This window comes from Volvox carteri (genome assembly GCF_000143455.1).
Source record: "Volvox carteri f. nagariensis unplaced genomic scaffold VOLCAscaffold_28, whole genome shotgun sequence".
NCBI lineage: Eukaryota > Viridiplantae > Chlorophyta > Chlorophyceae > Chlamydomonadales > Volvocaceae > Volvox > Volvox carteri.
The window spans coordinates 373490-387952 of NW_003307571.1; the positions used below are offsets into that span (position 1 = coordinate 373490).

General features: G+C 59.2%; 2 protein-coding genes across 2 annotated transcripts; both read left to right on the plus strand.

Moving 5' to 3' along the window:
* Positions 1 to 630: 630 nt before the first annotated feature.
* Positions 631 to 10328, plus strand: VOLCADRAFT_92809 (uncharacterized protein; the record flags this gene model as incomplete). Its single annotated transcript, XM_002952125.1, has 17 exons — positions 631 to 723; positions 1003 to 1213; positions 1626 to 1912; positions 2225 to 2579; positions 2743 to 2983; positions 3503 to 3702; positions 4559 to 4822; positions 5057 to 5176; positions 5290 to 5376; positions 5660 to 5817; positions 6100 to 6371; positions 6648 to 6960; positions 7518 to 7614; positions 8276 to 8799; positions 9018 to 9029; positions 9393 to 9433; positions 10214 to 10328. The coding sequence occupies 17 exons, from the start codon at positions 631 to 633 to the stop codon at positions 10326 to 10328; spliced, it is 3390 nt and encodes a 1129-aa protein (XP_002952171.1).
* Positions 10329 to 11810: 1482 nt separating this feature from the next.
* On the plus strand, positions 11811 to 13977 carry VOLCADRAFT_92810 (uncharacterized protein; the record flags this gene model as incomplete). The annotated part of the gene is made up of 2 exons (XM_002952126.1): positions 11811 to 13190; positions 13555 to 13977. The coding sequence occupies 2 exons, from the start codon at positions 11811 to 11813 to the stop codon at positions 13975 to 13977; spliced, it is 1803 nt and encodes a 600-aa protein (XP_002952172.1).
* Between the last annotated feature and the right edge of the window lie 486 nt (positions 13978 to 14463).

The window sequence follows — 14463 nt, forward strand, 5'->3', positions numbered from 1 at the left end:
TCGCATTTGGTATTATATGATTGACGTTGCATATCAGTCAACATTGTAAGCTTGTGAACCAAAGGCCAAGCGGAAATTAGGCCCTTTACACCAAGACTCATGGGGCCATCCAGGTGCGGTGCATGCTGTGCAGTCTCTTGTACGGATTAAGACTCACCTCCTGAATTCAGCAAATTTCACAGCTAAAATTTGAAAACTCTGAAGTAATTGTGAATGGGCTTTGTAGCTCAGGTAGTCCTAACTTGCATTTTTTCCGTCCGAACAGCCCGACATAAAACGGCACTAAATGTTTGCCTTGCACATAGCAGTAATCTTAATTTTTTAATAATTGAAATTTAATTTACTTCAGGCTAAACCTTAGCTTGGCTAATGTTGGTTGATCTATCTCCTCCCTAACCGACAGGGCAACTGCGCAAGCTCCGTCCCACTTTTTTTGGTGTTTTTTGCCCGAAAATTAGCACTTAGGGTCCTATGGTACTGGTTAAATGGGGCAATCGGCTGCGTCGTCTCAGGCAATGCCTCTACACGTACATTAGCGAGCGAGCGGCATGAGAATTGTCAGCAGTCTGATCGGATGGGTGCTTGCTTGCATCTAGTAACTTTATTGTCTCTTAGTTGTCTCATGATAGTATGGATCAGCGCGCAGCCAACCGACTTTCTGTCGACATATTGCAGCGTCAATACCGAAACAGTCCCAAATACTGCACTACATTGCAACGCCAGGTACGCATGTTCTGTATATCCTATGAAATATGGCTTGCACGTGGACAAACAGCCAGCGACTTTTAAACTTCACTACCGAGTGCCTTCCCTTCCAGAGCCGCAACGCCCGCATCAAACATCAAACCTAAAATTTCACTCTCAATGTATTTTTTTGACGCCGTATCAAACACAAGCGACCTGTCCGATCCTTCCCCTTTCCCCAGCGCTGGTGTACTCCTTGGAGCAGACGGAAACGCTATTAAGCTGCCCAGACGCACTGTTCTTTCCGGAAGTCCGCAGCTGCGATGGCCGCATCCCGCGGGATACGCTGGCCCTCCCGCCTGGCCTCGCCTGGATTTTGCCCCTGGGGGTCGGAATCCGCGGATCCAGGTTCCAGGAGGCAAGTCCGCAGCAACCTCTCCATATCTCACCTTTCAGTCCGTGGTCGCGTCCAGGCAGGCAGACCTGCAGGACTTGGCGCACAGGGTTTTGGGATTGCTGGGGCTGGATGGTAGCGGTAGTCCGGAATAGCGGCTCGAGCCGCTAGGACATACATGTGCCCCCGCATGATGCCTTGTGGTACACACCAGGGAGCAAGAACATTTCCATTTATTCTTCACAGTCACAGTACCGCACAGTTTTTGTACGGATGTACCCACGCATGCACAACACAAGGCTAGAACCCCCACTCTGCTGCCGCATCGCCTCTAATCGCCTCTCGACAAAAGATTCCCCACCCATCCCAGCAAAGCCACCAACGTCCCAGGTCTCAATCCTGTTATTTTATTCATTGCAAGACTGCGAGTCTGCCGCCCTAACTCGGCCCGGGCCATCCGCAACCCTCCCCCCCATCCGTTCCCTTTGAAGACTTGACACGTCCCGCTCCCACACCTCCCCTCCCGTCTCCTCCTCATCCCCTCCAGGCGGCGCTCTCACGATGAGCGGACTGGCACTGGCTTACACAGCGCCAGTCAAGCGCTACGCCGCCTTCGCCACCTCCAGCGGGGCAGCCGGCAGTCCCGGCTCCAACAAACCCAGTGCCGCGCTGCAGCAGCTTCTGTCCGCTGCGCTCCTCCTGCCCGCCATCGGGCTGGGGTCGGGCACCTCGCGGGTTATTCTGGTAAACGTCTCCGTGGCGCTGTCAGACTGCGACCTGCTGCAGCAGCTGCGTGGTAGGATCTGCGCTGAGCGGCGACCCGGAGAGGCCCAGGTGGGTGGTGAGTTCAGGTCTGGGTAGATGGGTGGCTGCTGGGGCGGTGATGTAAACATCACCCCGGCCTGGCGGGGACGCGCTACATGGCCCCTGCCCCATGCACCGCAGGTCCTGCCAGGCGTCACGCACCTACGCAACATCACCTTCGGCGTCCACACCGCCACCGACGTCTTCCTATCCTGTGCAGGCGCCTCTGCTGCCGCCCTCCTGGCCTCTGCACCGCCGCTGCCGCCACCTCCACCGCCACCTCCACCGCCACCTCCACCGCCACCCCTGCCTCCGCGCCTCGCCACCTCCTTTGATCCACAGCCCCGCACGCCCATGACCTCCCTCCCCTCTTCCTCCTCCTCGTCGTCGTCCGCCCCGATCTACACGGGCCCCGCCTACCCCTTGAGCTGCGCCGCGGTGGCCCGCAGCGGTTGGGAGCTGCGGGAGGTCCTGGCGCTCGCGGACCAGGAGGCGGAGGCGGTGCCCCCCGGGCTACCCTGGCAGCAGGCGGAGTTCCGCGTGTACCTGCAGGGCAGGATTTCCATGGCGGAGCAGCGCAGCGAGCCGCCACCGACCCACGGGTCGCCGTCGCCGCCACGGCCAACGACAATGCCACAGCAGCGGACGCTGCTGCCCCGGGAGCCCGTCACCGTGCGTCGCGGCGTGAGGTTGCTGGGTGAGTGCGTTAGTGAACGACCGCGTGGGGGTTGGGTGGGCGGTGAGGACGGAGGGGAGGGCTCCCGGAATTCCCCGGTGCCTGTGAAGAATCTACACACGCCGGCACCAATGGATGGTATGGCTTACATTCTAATGAAGCCCTTTCCTCCCCTTTCCTTCAGGTCCGGCCTCCCTCGACATGGGCGGCATGCTGCAGCCCTTTCGCCTGGTGTTCCGGACCAACACCTCTGTCGCCGGCTCCGACTCCGGGTATTCCGCCTCCAACCCTGGCTCCGGCGCCCATGTCCGGGACGTGTACCTCCACGCTGTGGACCTGCACCTGACGGGGTTGGCTCAAGGGGGAGCTGCCGATCTGCCACACGGTCTGATGGCTGCACTGGCCTGGTCCCTGGGGGTGAACGGGTGAGAGGGGGGAGCCGGGAAGTGAGAGGGTGAGAGTGTGTGTGTGTGGGGGGGGGGGGCTTGGAAGGCGCGGGGTTGCCACCGTGGGTGTGGCGAAGAGTGGCCTGGGTGGACGGAATGAGGCAGGGTGGGGAGGAGAGGGGATGGGAAAATTGCATGCAGCAGAAGCAGCAGCAGCAAAGATCAAGCAGGGGAAGCAGCGGCCCGTGTCCAGCGCAGCGACTGCCGGAGGGTGGGGGTGTGATGGTCGTGGTGTCGGCGGGTGATGGGGCGTATTGGGAGGGGCACCAAGTCCCCTGTGCGGGGTCTCAGGGGGCCGTATCCATGAGGGCCCTCAGGGGGCGGGGGCCCCCACGGGTAGGTGGGCTCGTGGAGTTGAGTTTGACCGGGGGAGCCACACTCCACGCACGGCTCATTTCCATCTTCATTTTGTGGATGTGCGTGTGTGTGTATGGATTAATGAAGCCCTTGCGAATACTGTCAGCTGCAGGCACCACCACCGATTGGCTGATACCCCAGGTGCCGGCCTTTCCTAGGCCGCAGTAACGAACAATGCCTCGCATTTCGGATTCTTTTTTTCAGGACGACTGCGGCGATCCAGCGGCAGTTCAACAAGGCGCCGCTCGTGACGCTGGAGGGGTGTTCACTGCAGCTCACCGACGACGAAATGTCGTACTGGCGTACGGCACTGACACAGCTTCAAGATCCTGCATGGGGAGGTTGGCTCAACAGCACGTTCGCAACGAAAGTACGAAGTGCTTGGCGCTTTTTTCCCTTCCTTGTCGTACACCCCTCTTACACCATTCGCGTTTGCCGTCTTATCCCACGTTTGTATTCGTGTGTGTTTTCCGTACATTCCCCACGTTTTCCCCCGTTCCTGATTGTGTAACCCTAGCGTGAATGTGTGCCGTCGTTGGAAATCAACACGCTGCTATTTCCTATGGCACCGCTTGCGTATGTGCACCACGCACCACCACCCCCAATACAGACGAGGCTTTGAATTCCGGTTGCAGTTTTTGCATCACATCATGCATAATCCTCGCCCCGCCCTTCTCCACCTTTGTGGCCATCCGGCTTCCCTTTTTCTCCATGCGGCAATATTTGTTTACTTGGCTTGACTCCTGCTGTTTGTACTCCCCCTCCCCTTTCCCCTCCCCCTCCGCCTCTCCCTCCCCCGTATTCTTGCCGGTCGCCCCTTTCCCCTTACCCAGAACTTATTCCCCACAGGCACCTGGTCGCCTCCGCCCGGGCCACCCGGGCCGCCAGCGCTGTCCTCCCCCTCCCGTCCAGGAGTCATTCAGCACCCGCGGGACAGCTCACCCCTCAACATCTGGAGGCTGAGCTACCCCAGCACGGAGCCCTTCTCAGTGCAGATGTTACAGCTCAAACTGACGGGGACAGACAACACCGCAACGGACGGCAGCAGCAGCAGCAGCAGCAGCAGCAACAGCAGCAGCAGCAGCAACAGCAGTAGCAATTCGGGCGACGGCGGAGCGAAGGAGGGCGGAGATCCCCCTGCTTTGGGTTTTCCTCCATCCCCCAGTCATTCTGGCGCTGGGCGGCCTGGCACTCCAGGGAGTCCAGAAGGTGACGGACCAGCGGAGGGGCTGCCACCTGGCCTGGCGGAGGAGGAGCCGTCGTTGCCGCCGCCGCCGCCGCCGCTACAGCCGCTGGTACGACGTGCCGCGCGTCGAGGCTTACAGGAGAAGGGGGCGCTAGCGCCTGCGTCCGCAGCGGCTGCAGCACCAGCGCCGCGGCTAATTGAAAGCTGGCTGATGCGGCTTGCTGCTCCGCCGGAGGCTGTGCTGACGGCCGCGACCAATGACCTGTCCACGGGCGGTCAGTTGCCGCCGCCGCCATCGGCGGCCCCCGGGGAGCTGGGCCCCGGCGGATGGGCCGTGCCGTTGAGCGGGGTCAGGGTCGTACAGGTACGACTAGAGAGGTGTGAAGGTTCGGGTGGTGGGGTTCTGCACCGCACGCATGCATTGCCGTACATACCCACACTGCGGTACATGCATTACGGCCATAGGGCCGCGGATCTGCCACAACGACGCCGCCACATTGCGCGCGCAGTGGTGTTGATACCGCGTGTTCGTCCCGCGTGTTTCGTGCTGGCCCCTTGGAGCCTGGGGCCGCACCCCCACTCCTCTCCCACACGGGACATGGGGCTTCCCTCCGGCGTAACCTGCGTATGTGAGTCGTGGAGATGGGGGTGGTAAGGGCGGAGGGTTGGAGGGAAATATCCGCCTCCTGATGAACCCCCCACCCTTCCTCCCCCTCCTCCTTGCCACACTTACTCTCTGCAGGGCGACATCGACCCCACAAGCTGGTCAACGGCCTTCGGGACACATCCGCCACCGCTAGCGCCGCCGTCGGCGCCACCGCCGGCCGCGGTGCACTCCGTGACTTACGCGGCGCCTGCCTATGCCGTACCCGCAACATACCCCGGCATTATCACCATCAGCAGCAGTAGCAGTAGCACTAGCAGCAGTAGCACTAGCAGCACGGGCACTAGCGGCAGTAGCACTAGCAGCACGGGCACTAGCGGCAACGGCGGTAGCTCCGTCCCGGTGATCATCCAACTCAAGGCGCGAATGCTGGGCCCCACAGCCGGCGGCGCCGCGGCACGTGTCGCCGCCAACGTCACGTTGCTGGGTCACCCGTGGACCCCCACAGAGCTGGATCTGGGGGAGCTGACGGGAGCAATCAGCCTGGGGGATGGCGGCGGCGGCGGCGGCGCCGGTGGCGGCGGTCCCTGTGTCGCGCTCAGGCGTCTGGTAGTAACCAATTTGGCACCAGGCCGTAGCGCGGCGTCGCTGGCCGCCGCCGGCGGCGTTAGCTATGGCAGTAGCGCCGGCGTGTACGGTGGCGACAGCGGCGGCGGCAGCGGCGGGTTGGGTGGCTCTGAGAGCCCGTCGAAAGGAAAAGGCCAGCCGCCGCCTGCGTGAAACCGCAGCGGTGGCGGAAGCGGTACGGCACCGGTGCCGCCGTCGTATCCCGGTATCGAGGCCGGTACGCTGGGAATGCACGGAATGCAGAGGACGGTACGGCGCAAAGTGGCGGCGGCGGCGGCGGAAGCGGCGGTGTCATCCGCCGGTTCACACGGCCCTCTCCAGGACACCGAATACGTCTCTATGGGTGACGACCTGACGGCCGCTGACGGCGAAGACGCGGCCGCCGCAGCCGTCGGCGGTCTGGAAGACACCGGCCCGAGTGGCGATGATGGAAGTGATTGGAATACAGTGCTGGTCGGCGGGCCTTCTCCAAGAGACACTGGGGTTGCCAACGCTACTCGCGAGTTCATGGACGAAAGCGACCAGTCGACGGCGGCGGCTGATGGTGGTGCCTGGTTGCCCTCAGTCGGGCTGCTGGCGTTCGGTTTCGACAGGTACGTACTAACGACTGGGATGAGCTGTACGGCAGGCAGATCAAAAAGTTTTCTGGTACTGCATGGCAGCTGTTATCTGCTCCAAGTGGTATCAGATTAGGACTTACGTTGCCCGCGAGCTTTGGGACATCGTGCGGTGGCTTCCCGATGACAAAAACCGGTTGAGAACTGCAGCCATGGCAAGCCAGATAACGAACAAGTTTGCCTTTCCCTCACCTCCCCGCCCCGCCCCGCCCTTTCCGTCGCCCGTGTGCCGCTGCCGCCGCCACCGTACAGGAGCCCGGGCACACGTCCCCGTCTCTTCCTGCGCGACGTCCTCCTTCTGGTGCCCTCCCAGGAGTTCAAGGTTCTCATGGCGCTAGCGCGAGACCTGAGGCCAGTGACCGCCGGCGGCGGCGATGTCGACATCGACGCAGGTGGAAGCGGAGGAAGCAAAACGAGCGCTGACATCGCCGCTGCGACAGGAGGAGCCCTGGGCGCGGATGTGGATGCGATCGTGGCGGCGCATGACGTGGAGAATCGCCAGATGCCGGATTACTTGGGCACCGGGTCTACCGGGGGCTTGGCGGAAGTGCTGCTGTGCTCGCAGGTGGGTCGGTGGGTCGGTGGGTCGGTGAGCTCCCCAGCAGGCGGGCATGCGGGCGGAGGTTAATTTTTAGGGCGGTTTATTGCTAACCATGAAATAACGGTGAGCAGCAGCTAGAGGATTTGTATTATGGCGTGGTGGTCTGATGTGTGGATGCTGTGCCGGGCTATATGGTGGGCTGTTGCTCTGCGGGGCGGAGTTGAGCTATTATGGGCAGCATTGTCCTACCTGAATAGTAAATATTGACCTTCGTGAGCAGAGCAATGTGTTCCCCCCGGGTGTTAGGGAGCCCCCTAGTAATGCTACACGTAAATCCTCGTGTTGCTGCTACTGCTACTGCTGCTATTGCTACAGCTGCTGCTATTGCTGCTGCTATTGCTGCTGCTATTGCTGTTGCTATTGCTGCTGCTATTGCTGCTGCTATTGCTGCTGCTATTGCTGCTGCTATTGCTGCTGCTATTGCTGCTGCTATTTCTACTGCTGCTGCTGATGTTGCGTTTCTGTGTCTGGCGTTGCTGCTGCCGGTTCTTGTCCTCCCCTCACCGCACACACACACGCAGTACTTCGCGGAGGAGAACGTCCTGGTGCTCCGGAGGGTGGTGGGGTACCGGGGGCTGTGGGGGGAGAACGTGCGCATCACATCGCCTGATCTCGTAGGTGGGTGGGTAGGTGGATGAGTGGTTGGGTGGTGAGGACTCGTACGGGTTGCGGTGGGTTGGGTCCTGCTTATGCGCCTCCGCATTTTGGCAAGTTGGCCGCATGCCTTCTCGTCTGATGTTCCTCTGTACATGTCTTATCCGCTACTCCGCCGCCTCGTCGCGGTGGCTTTACCTGATCTGCATCGCGTCTATCACCATGTAGCGAATGAGTCTCATACTTACTCTAGTTTCATGTTGTTTGCAACAAATGCAGTCTTTAAGTCCCCTTCGGAAGCGCCATCGCGCAGCCAGGTGTTGATGATCAGACACAAGTGCCTCAGGGAGTAAACCCGGAGTAGGCTAAAGACACGCGTTCGCGTGTTCACTCTCTCTGTTTTCCCCCCACCCTGTCCCACCCTACCCCACGTAACCCTGACCTTCTTCTTGCCCCAATTTTACCCTTTTCCTCCCTCTCCCTCTCCCTCTCCCTCTCCCTCTCCCTCTCCCTCTCCCTCTCCCTCTCCCTCTCCCTCTCCCTCTCCCTCTCCCTCTCCCTCTCCCTCTCCCTCCCTCTTCCCGCCTCTCCCTCCCTCTCCCTCCCTCTCCCTCCCTCTCCCTCCCTCTCCCTCCCTCTCCCTCCCTCTTCCCGCCTCTCCCGCCTTCTCGTGTCCCAAACCCAGACACGTGGAACCCGGGTGGCTTGTACCCGGACTTCTTTCAGCTGCAACCGCGCCCCGACCCCGACCCGCCCACGCCCCCCGAGCACCACCCGACAGCATCACCCCCCTCGCCGCGGGCCCCCATCATCCCCGCCGAGATGCGGCCTCCTAGGTCGCGGCCCTACCCGCCGCCCCGGGGTGCACCCGTGTCTTCACGGCCGCCGCTGATACCCGCGCAGTATTCTCTACCGCAGCAGCAGCCCAGCACGAACGTAGCGCCGCCGTCGCCAGCACAGGATCCAGACGAAGGTGCCCAAGCGGGTCCGGGTGGCGGAGTCAGTGGCGGCGGCGGCGGCGGCGGCGGCGCCTTACTGGCTATGGTGGCGGGCATCGTGGTCGGTGTGGCGCTCATGGCCTTGGCAATCGGCGTCCTCACTTGGCATAGGTGCAGTCCATCGTCGTTGTCATCGGGGATGGCGGCCAAGGTGATGGGCGCCCTGCTTGCGACATCGGCGTCGGCGAATGCGGCATGCACAGCGAACGAGGTGAGAGCGCCGCCCTTTGTCGCCCCGCTTCTGTTCCTTCTTTCTTCTTCTTCACTTCCTTCTTTATTTTCCTGGTAATGCTGTTGGTGATGGTGATGGTGATGGTGAGCCTCTCGGGGCGCTGACTTGAGTTCACTGTTGTTCGCTGGTCGCTTGACGCCGCGGTTTCATTACTGCCTTCCCCCCCCTTTGCCACCCTGCCACCCTGCCACCTGCAGCAGCAGCAGCAGGTGAGGCAGCAGCAGTCTACCTCTACCTCCACCGGCGGCAGTCCCGTGTTGGCACGCACGAATCCCCTGGCATCCCTCCCCCCTGAGGTACCCGCATTTCCTCAGAGCCCCATGGGGCCTTTTACTTCGACTCGGAGCCACCTTCAGTCGGTTGGGGAGCAGGACGGGGAGGAGGAGGAGGAGGAGGAGAAGGAAGGCAGGGGGAAGGGAAGGGGAGTAGGAGGATAGCCGTGGTCTAGGGGTCCATGCGGACCTGCAAATCGTGTGGCCTGTGAACGCCCTGGTGTTGTTTCGTGTTGTAGGCACGTATAGGAAGTCATCGCATTCCCTGATCAGGCAATGCAGCCGACGCCCGCTCTGCAGGGGCCGCTACCCGCTACCCGTGCCTGGCCGGCTGTTGAAAGGTGGGTGCAATGCATGTACGATAAACTTGAACACTGAAGAATTTGAGCATCCTGGACGTGTGGTAATGGTTGCTAGGCCCTTAAGATGTGTTTCGGAGCGGACACTTCGGGACATGTGGGTCAGGTGTACATGTATAGCAGGTGGCTGGCAGAGGTTAAGGCCTGACTTCTGCTCCCGGAGGGTCCGGGTTCAAATTCGCCTGCCGACCCCTTGATTGTGTGAGGGGTGTTGAATTGGGAGGTGGCCCCCCATCTTGTGGACGGTGTAGAGCGTGCTTATATCAACTTGCGAGCTGACCAGGAACTAAGTTGAGGCGCCGTTGATTCGCTAGACTTGGTTGGATGCTGGTGGTGAGTTGCTGAACCCAGCGAATACATTCTGAACCCTGTAACAACATACATGTATAGACGTCCATATCTGTGTGAATTATTGCTTGCATGAGTGAATGCACGGCTGCATGCATGAATGCAGAATGTAAGTGAGACGCCCTTGAGACGAAGGGCCTCATGTCCGGGTTTGCTTGGACCGTTGGGAGTTGGCGCAGTCGGTTGTGCACTCAGTTTTCAGTTATTGTTTGGCTGCTGTGCTAACCTGTCTGTCTGGCTAGCTGGCTGCTTGGTGGCAGATGTGTCGAAACGGTCCCAAAGCCCAACTCTCTCGGTAAATGAGACACATCTGTCTGTCTATCTGTCTGTCTGTCTGCCTGTATGTATGTACGAACGTGGTGTGTGCTCTTGTTCCATCCTTACGGCCCCGCATGCCCTCCATCCATCATTAAGCCCGCACACGCGAACTCTCTTGGAACGCCTAAATTCATTTCAGGGTGCATACCAATGTAAAGCAACTTTCCCTGTGATGTATGGCCTGGCGTTGGGTGAGATCTTAGCGCGATGAGAGTGGAGTTGGTTTGCTGCATGTGCAGCAGGCGCGCGATGTGCGTTTTTCGCATTACACAGAGCTGGGCTTGGTCGGTTGACAACTTCTTCTGCATGATTCGACTGGAGCTGCATTTGGGCTCAGTGATTCCCGGAAGGGGGGAAGATGTTAGACGTGAAATTAATGCGACCGTCCATCCATCCATCCACCCACGCGTGGTGTAGGCGGAGTGGGGTTACATGCGGATGGGGCGGGCCCCGCTGTGCAGTAGCGCGCCTCACCTCATATAGCGTTGTCGTGGCGCGAAACTGTTAGAATCAGCAAAGCGCCGGAACCCCACAGGTCCTATTACTAATGTCACCATTCTCTGGTATATGAGTGCCAGTCGCTTTTCCAACAGAAACGCTTCTTGCCCGCCTCGGTGTATGGCGCCTTGAACCCAGCGGGGTTATGAAAAGGGGCCGGCTGGCTGAGCTTGGATTGGAGTAGCTTTATCACTTCAGGCCTTCGTTAACAGTGAAGCGCTGCACCTTACCAGGTGGAGACCAGTGGGCGCGCTTGTGTAAAGACTTACACAGGATCGCTAACGATGTTCACTTATGTCAACATGCTGCAAGGCTGGTGGGACTGGTATGGTGGTATCAAACGATAGCATCGTAAGGGAGCACGCCCCTTCATGAACGATAAGGAAGAGGCACCCTGTGTTCGGAAATTATGTCAGCGTAAAAGTTGTAGTTCTGATGCCAACCTTTGCAGGGTTATGATTTGACTACGTTTTAGGGTTTAAATGTAGTACTTTGTTTTGCAGTTTGTTCTTAGGGGGCTTGCAACGACGGATTTCCGGCCTCGGCTCCTTTTCCTTTACGGTATGCTGGTGGATGTGCTTAAAGGTTTACGATAAGTAGTTCCTACGAGGTTGCTACTAGTATCATCGCTCGCCCTGTGTCCCCGTCAGAGGTCGGCAAATAAGGCGGGTCCTTATTCCTGAGGTTCCGTACCACAGTACCCGTAGCCGAAATTTGTCTTAAGGCCTCTTGTACCTCCCCTGTAAAACGATCGGACTGCAATGTGTACGGAACGTGCAGCCCTAAAATGCTGCCTTTATTTGGCGCCGAAAGGCGCCCAAAACTGTTTTTTAGGTTTATTGACCGAAATTATGACCTAACGCAGCCGTAGAAACCGATTTGCCGATCGGTCGCTACCTCTCGTCCCTGTTGCTATATATTGATGCTACGGCAAAACCGCAACGTGCAGAACCGAAAACGGAACCGTTGTGGCGGCGAGTTCAAGTATTAAAGTCCAAATGTCTAGTGCATTCAAAACGCTTTTCGTTATGTTCTAATATCACAGCTTTACGTGGAAAACTTATGCATATCCTATGCGAAACTGGTCTAAAGGCCAAATTTTAGGGTAACTCCAGTAATCGACATATTGCAACTTGCCACCTGCGTTGTGTGATAATTTCCAGCACGACATTTACCTATTTTATATCTTGACCAAATGTGTTTCTATTTTGGAATGCCTCCTGCAAGTCTGCGCCAACTGAACGACCCATCGCGAGTCTGGATACCGGGCATCATTCAGAGCATCGCGACCTTCCTGCCACCCAACGAAGTTGCTGGTACTCTTCGCCTCGTAAATAAAGATACCGCGAAGCAACTTGTCGAATTCAAAACACTTCAGCTGTCGCGCCCGTCACCGCGCCACGCATTTTCTCACCGCTGGGGCGTCCCGGCAGCTTTCCGCGAGCTCGATCACATCTCCCAAGTGCGACTTCAATGCCTCACGGCCGCAAGCGGCAGCATTGAAAACATGGAAGTGGTTCTCATGAGCAGCGCCGGTACCTTTTCCCCACTAGCTGCCGGCGCTCTTCTGGGCACTGCCGCGGCCGCCGGCCAGCTGGAGATGTGCCAATGGCTGAGGGCGCACGGCTGCGGATGGGGCAACGCGCTTTCCAAGGCCTCCAAGGCCGGTCACCTGCGCGTGTGCCAGTGGATGCTGGCGAGCGGATGCCCCTGCGACGCTGCAGCGGTGTATGCAGCGGAGCGTGGCGGCCACGAAGACATGAGTGCCTGGCTCTTGGAACAACGAGGCGAAGTGGACTTGTGCCTCAAAGTTGACCTGGTCAAACTCGCGGAAGCGGCAGCGGAGGGGTTCAGCCTCGCAGTTCTCCAGCGCCGTCACGGTCCGATAATGCAGGTGCCCTTCGGCTCGATGCTCTATTGGGACGAACACACAGGTGCCCGCATCATCGCTGCCGCAGCCTGCAGCCCCACGCCCGACTGGCATGCCAAGGTGGAATGGCTGGAGAAACTTTTTGATCTACATCATAGGCCTGTTGAGCCCTGCGTGGCGGTTGCCGGCCGGCTTAACGATGACGGCGATGCAACCAGCAGGCTGAAGTGGCTGCACGACCGCGGCTATCCATTGAGCGAAAGAGCGGCGGCCGAGGCCGCCGCATGCGGGAATTTATCGGCCCTGCGATATATCACTCAGCGAGGTGGACCGGGTTCGCGATCCCCAGGCTACCTGGTCGCCTCGGCGGCCCTGGGCAGGCACACCGCTGTACTTGAGTATCTCCACACCGCCTGCGGATGGGAGGTGGGCCAAGGTCACCGCGGCATTCGCGGTTTGGTCGGCGTGGGTGCCCTCGACGGCCATGTGCCGCTGGTGCTATGGGCAGCGGACGCGCTGGGCGTGGGCTTGGCGGGTGTCGGCGGCGAGTTGTTTGACCTGGCAGCGCTGGGAGGCAGCTTGGAGATGATGTCTTGGCTTCGCCAGCGGGGCTGCGGCTGGGGTCATGTGGCGGTGTCTGGCACCGCACTGTTTGGCTCTGAGGCGGCGCTGGAGTGGCTGGCGGACCAGGGCTGCCCTTTCCCGGTGAGCTTGTAATGTAATACGAGGGGCTCAGGATTTGGATTGGATTTAGGGTAGGTTGGGTTTGAACCCGATAACCGCAGAAACGGTGGTGCGCAAATGGTCGTTCTTCCCTCGGGGACTTGTCGTTGTTTTTTTTATCCTTGCATGAACGAATAAAGCAAGCAACGGACCCTGGCTTGGCCGTCCGATCCAGATCGAATCCAGATATCGGTGCTTAGGTGCACAGGGGACCTTGCGCGTTCAACAGAGGATGTCAATTTTGTTAAATTAATAAAACCTGCAGCAACACAGTCGAAATAACTTTTGATAATGCATTGCTGGTGTACGACATACGTTTCTTTCGTTCATGCTTCTCGTTTCCCAGGAGCACGACCGCCAACTCAACAAACTTATTCCTTGCATCCGTAACAACTCGCGCATTGCCCGCGGCTGCTGGTCTTTGCTTTATGACTCGCAGACGAATGGCAAGCCCTACGTGTTTGCGGCCAAGCGGTGCGATCCGGCCATCATCCGCTGTTTACACCGGCTGGGCTGTCCCTGGAGCGCGCAAACCCTGGTGGACTGCATTCGCAACAGCCTGCCGGTCCCCATGATGCATCTGATGTTGGAGCTGGGTTGTCCCGTGGACTGGTATGAAGCGGCGCAGGCGGCTGCGACGACAGGTCGGGATGGGGAGTACCGAAGAGAGCTGCTGACCTGGCTGAGGGAGGAACAGCAAAAGCAGCGGCTGGCGCAAGGCCTTGCCACCGCCGCTGCCGCCGCAGAAGCAGAAGCAGCAGCCAGATGATAATGTGCGGGTGAAACGAGACCTCGTGAGTTGATGCCCTCCAGCAGGAGCCAGTTTTTTAAAGCGCTGGCGCACGTCGGAATGTCGAAATGCGTGATTTTTTGTGACTTGCTTGTTGGCCGGAATGAGATGGACATGGCTGAGGGTTTCGGAGCGAGCTCATCTTATTAGATGTGTTGACCAGGGCTGACCTGTACACAGCGGAAGGAGGTTATTGTACATGTGCGTGTTTCCTTGGGTTTATGGCATCACGCAGCGCCCACACTGTCACCGCACAGCTGTCGGTATGTATGTACCCCTGTGGAGGGGCCCGTGATGTGTGTGTAAGATGTATGGTATGCGGGACAATGAGAGGTGAGGCCTCTGAGCTGGCGTCCGGAGGGACTGCGGCGCTGCGAAAGCTTGTTGAAGCCGCTAGGGCACCTGGTCAGACTGTCTTGTAGGCCAGTGAGGCTTACATGCGGCAGCAGGACGTAGTAGTAGGTG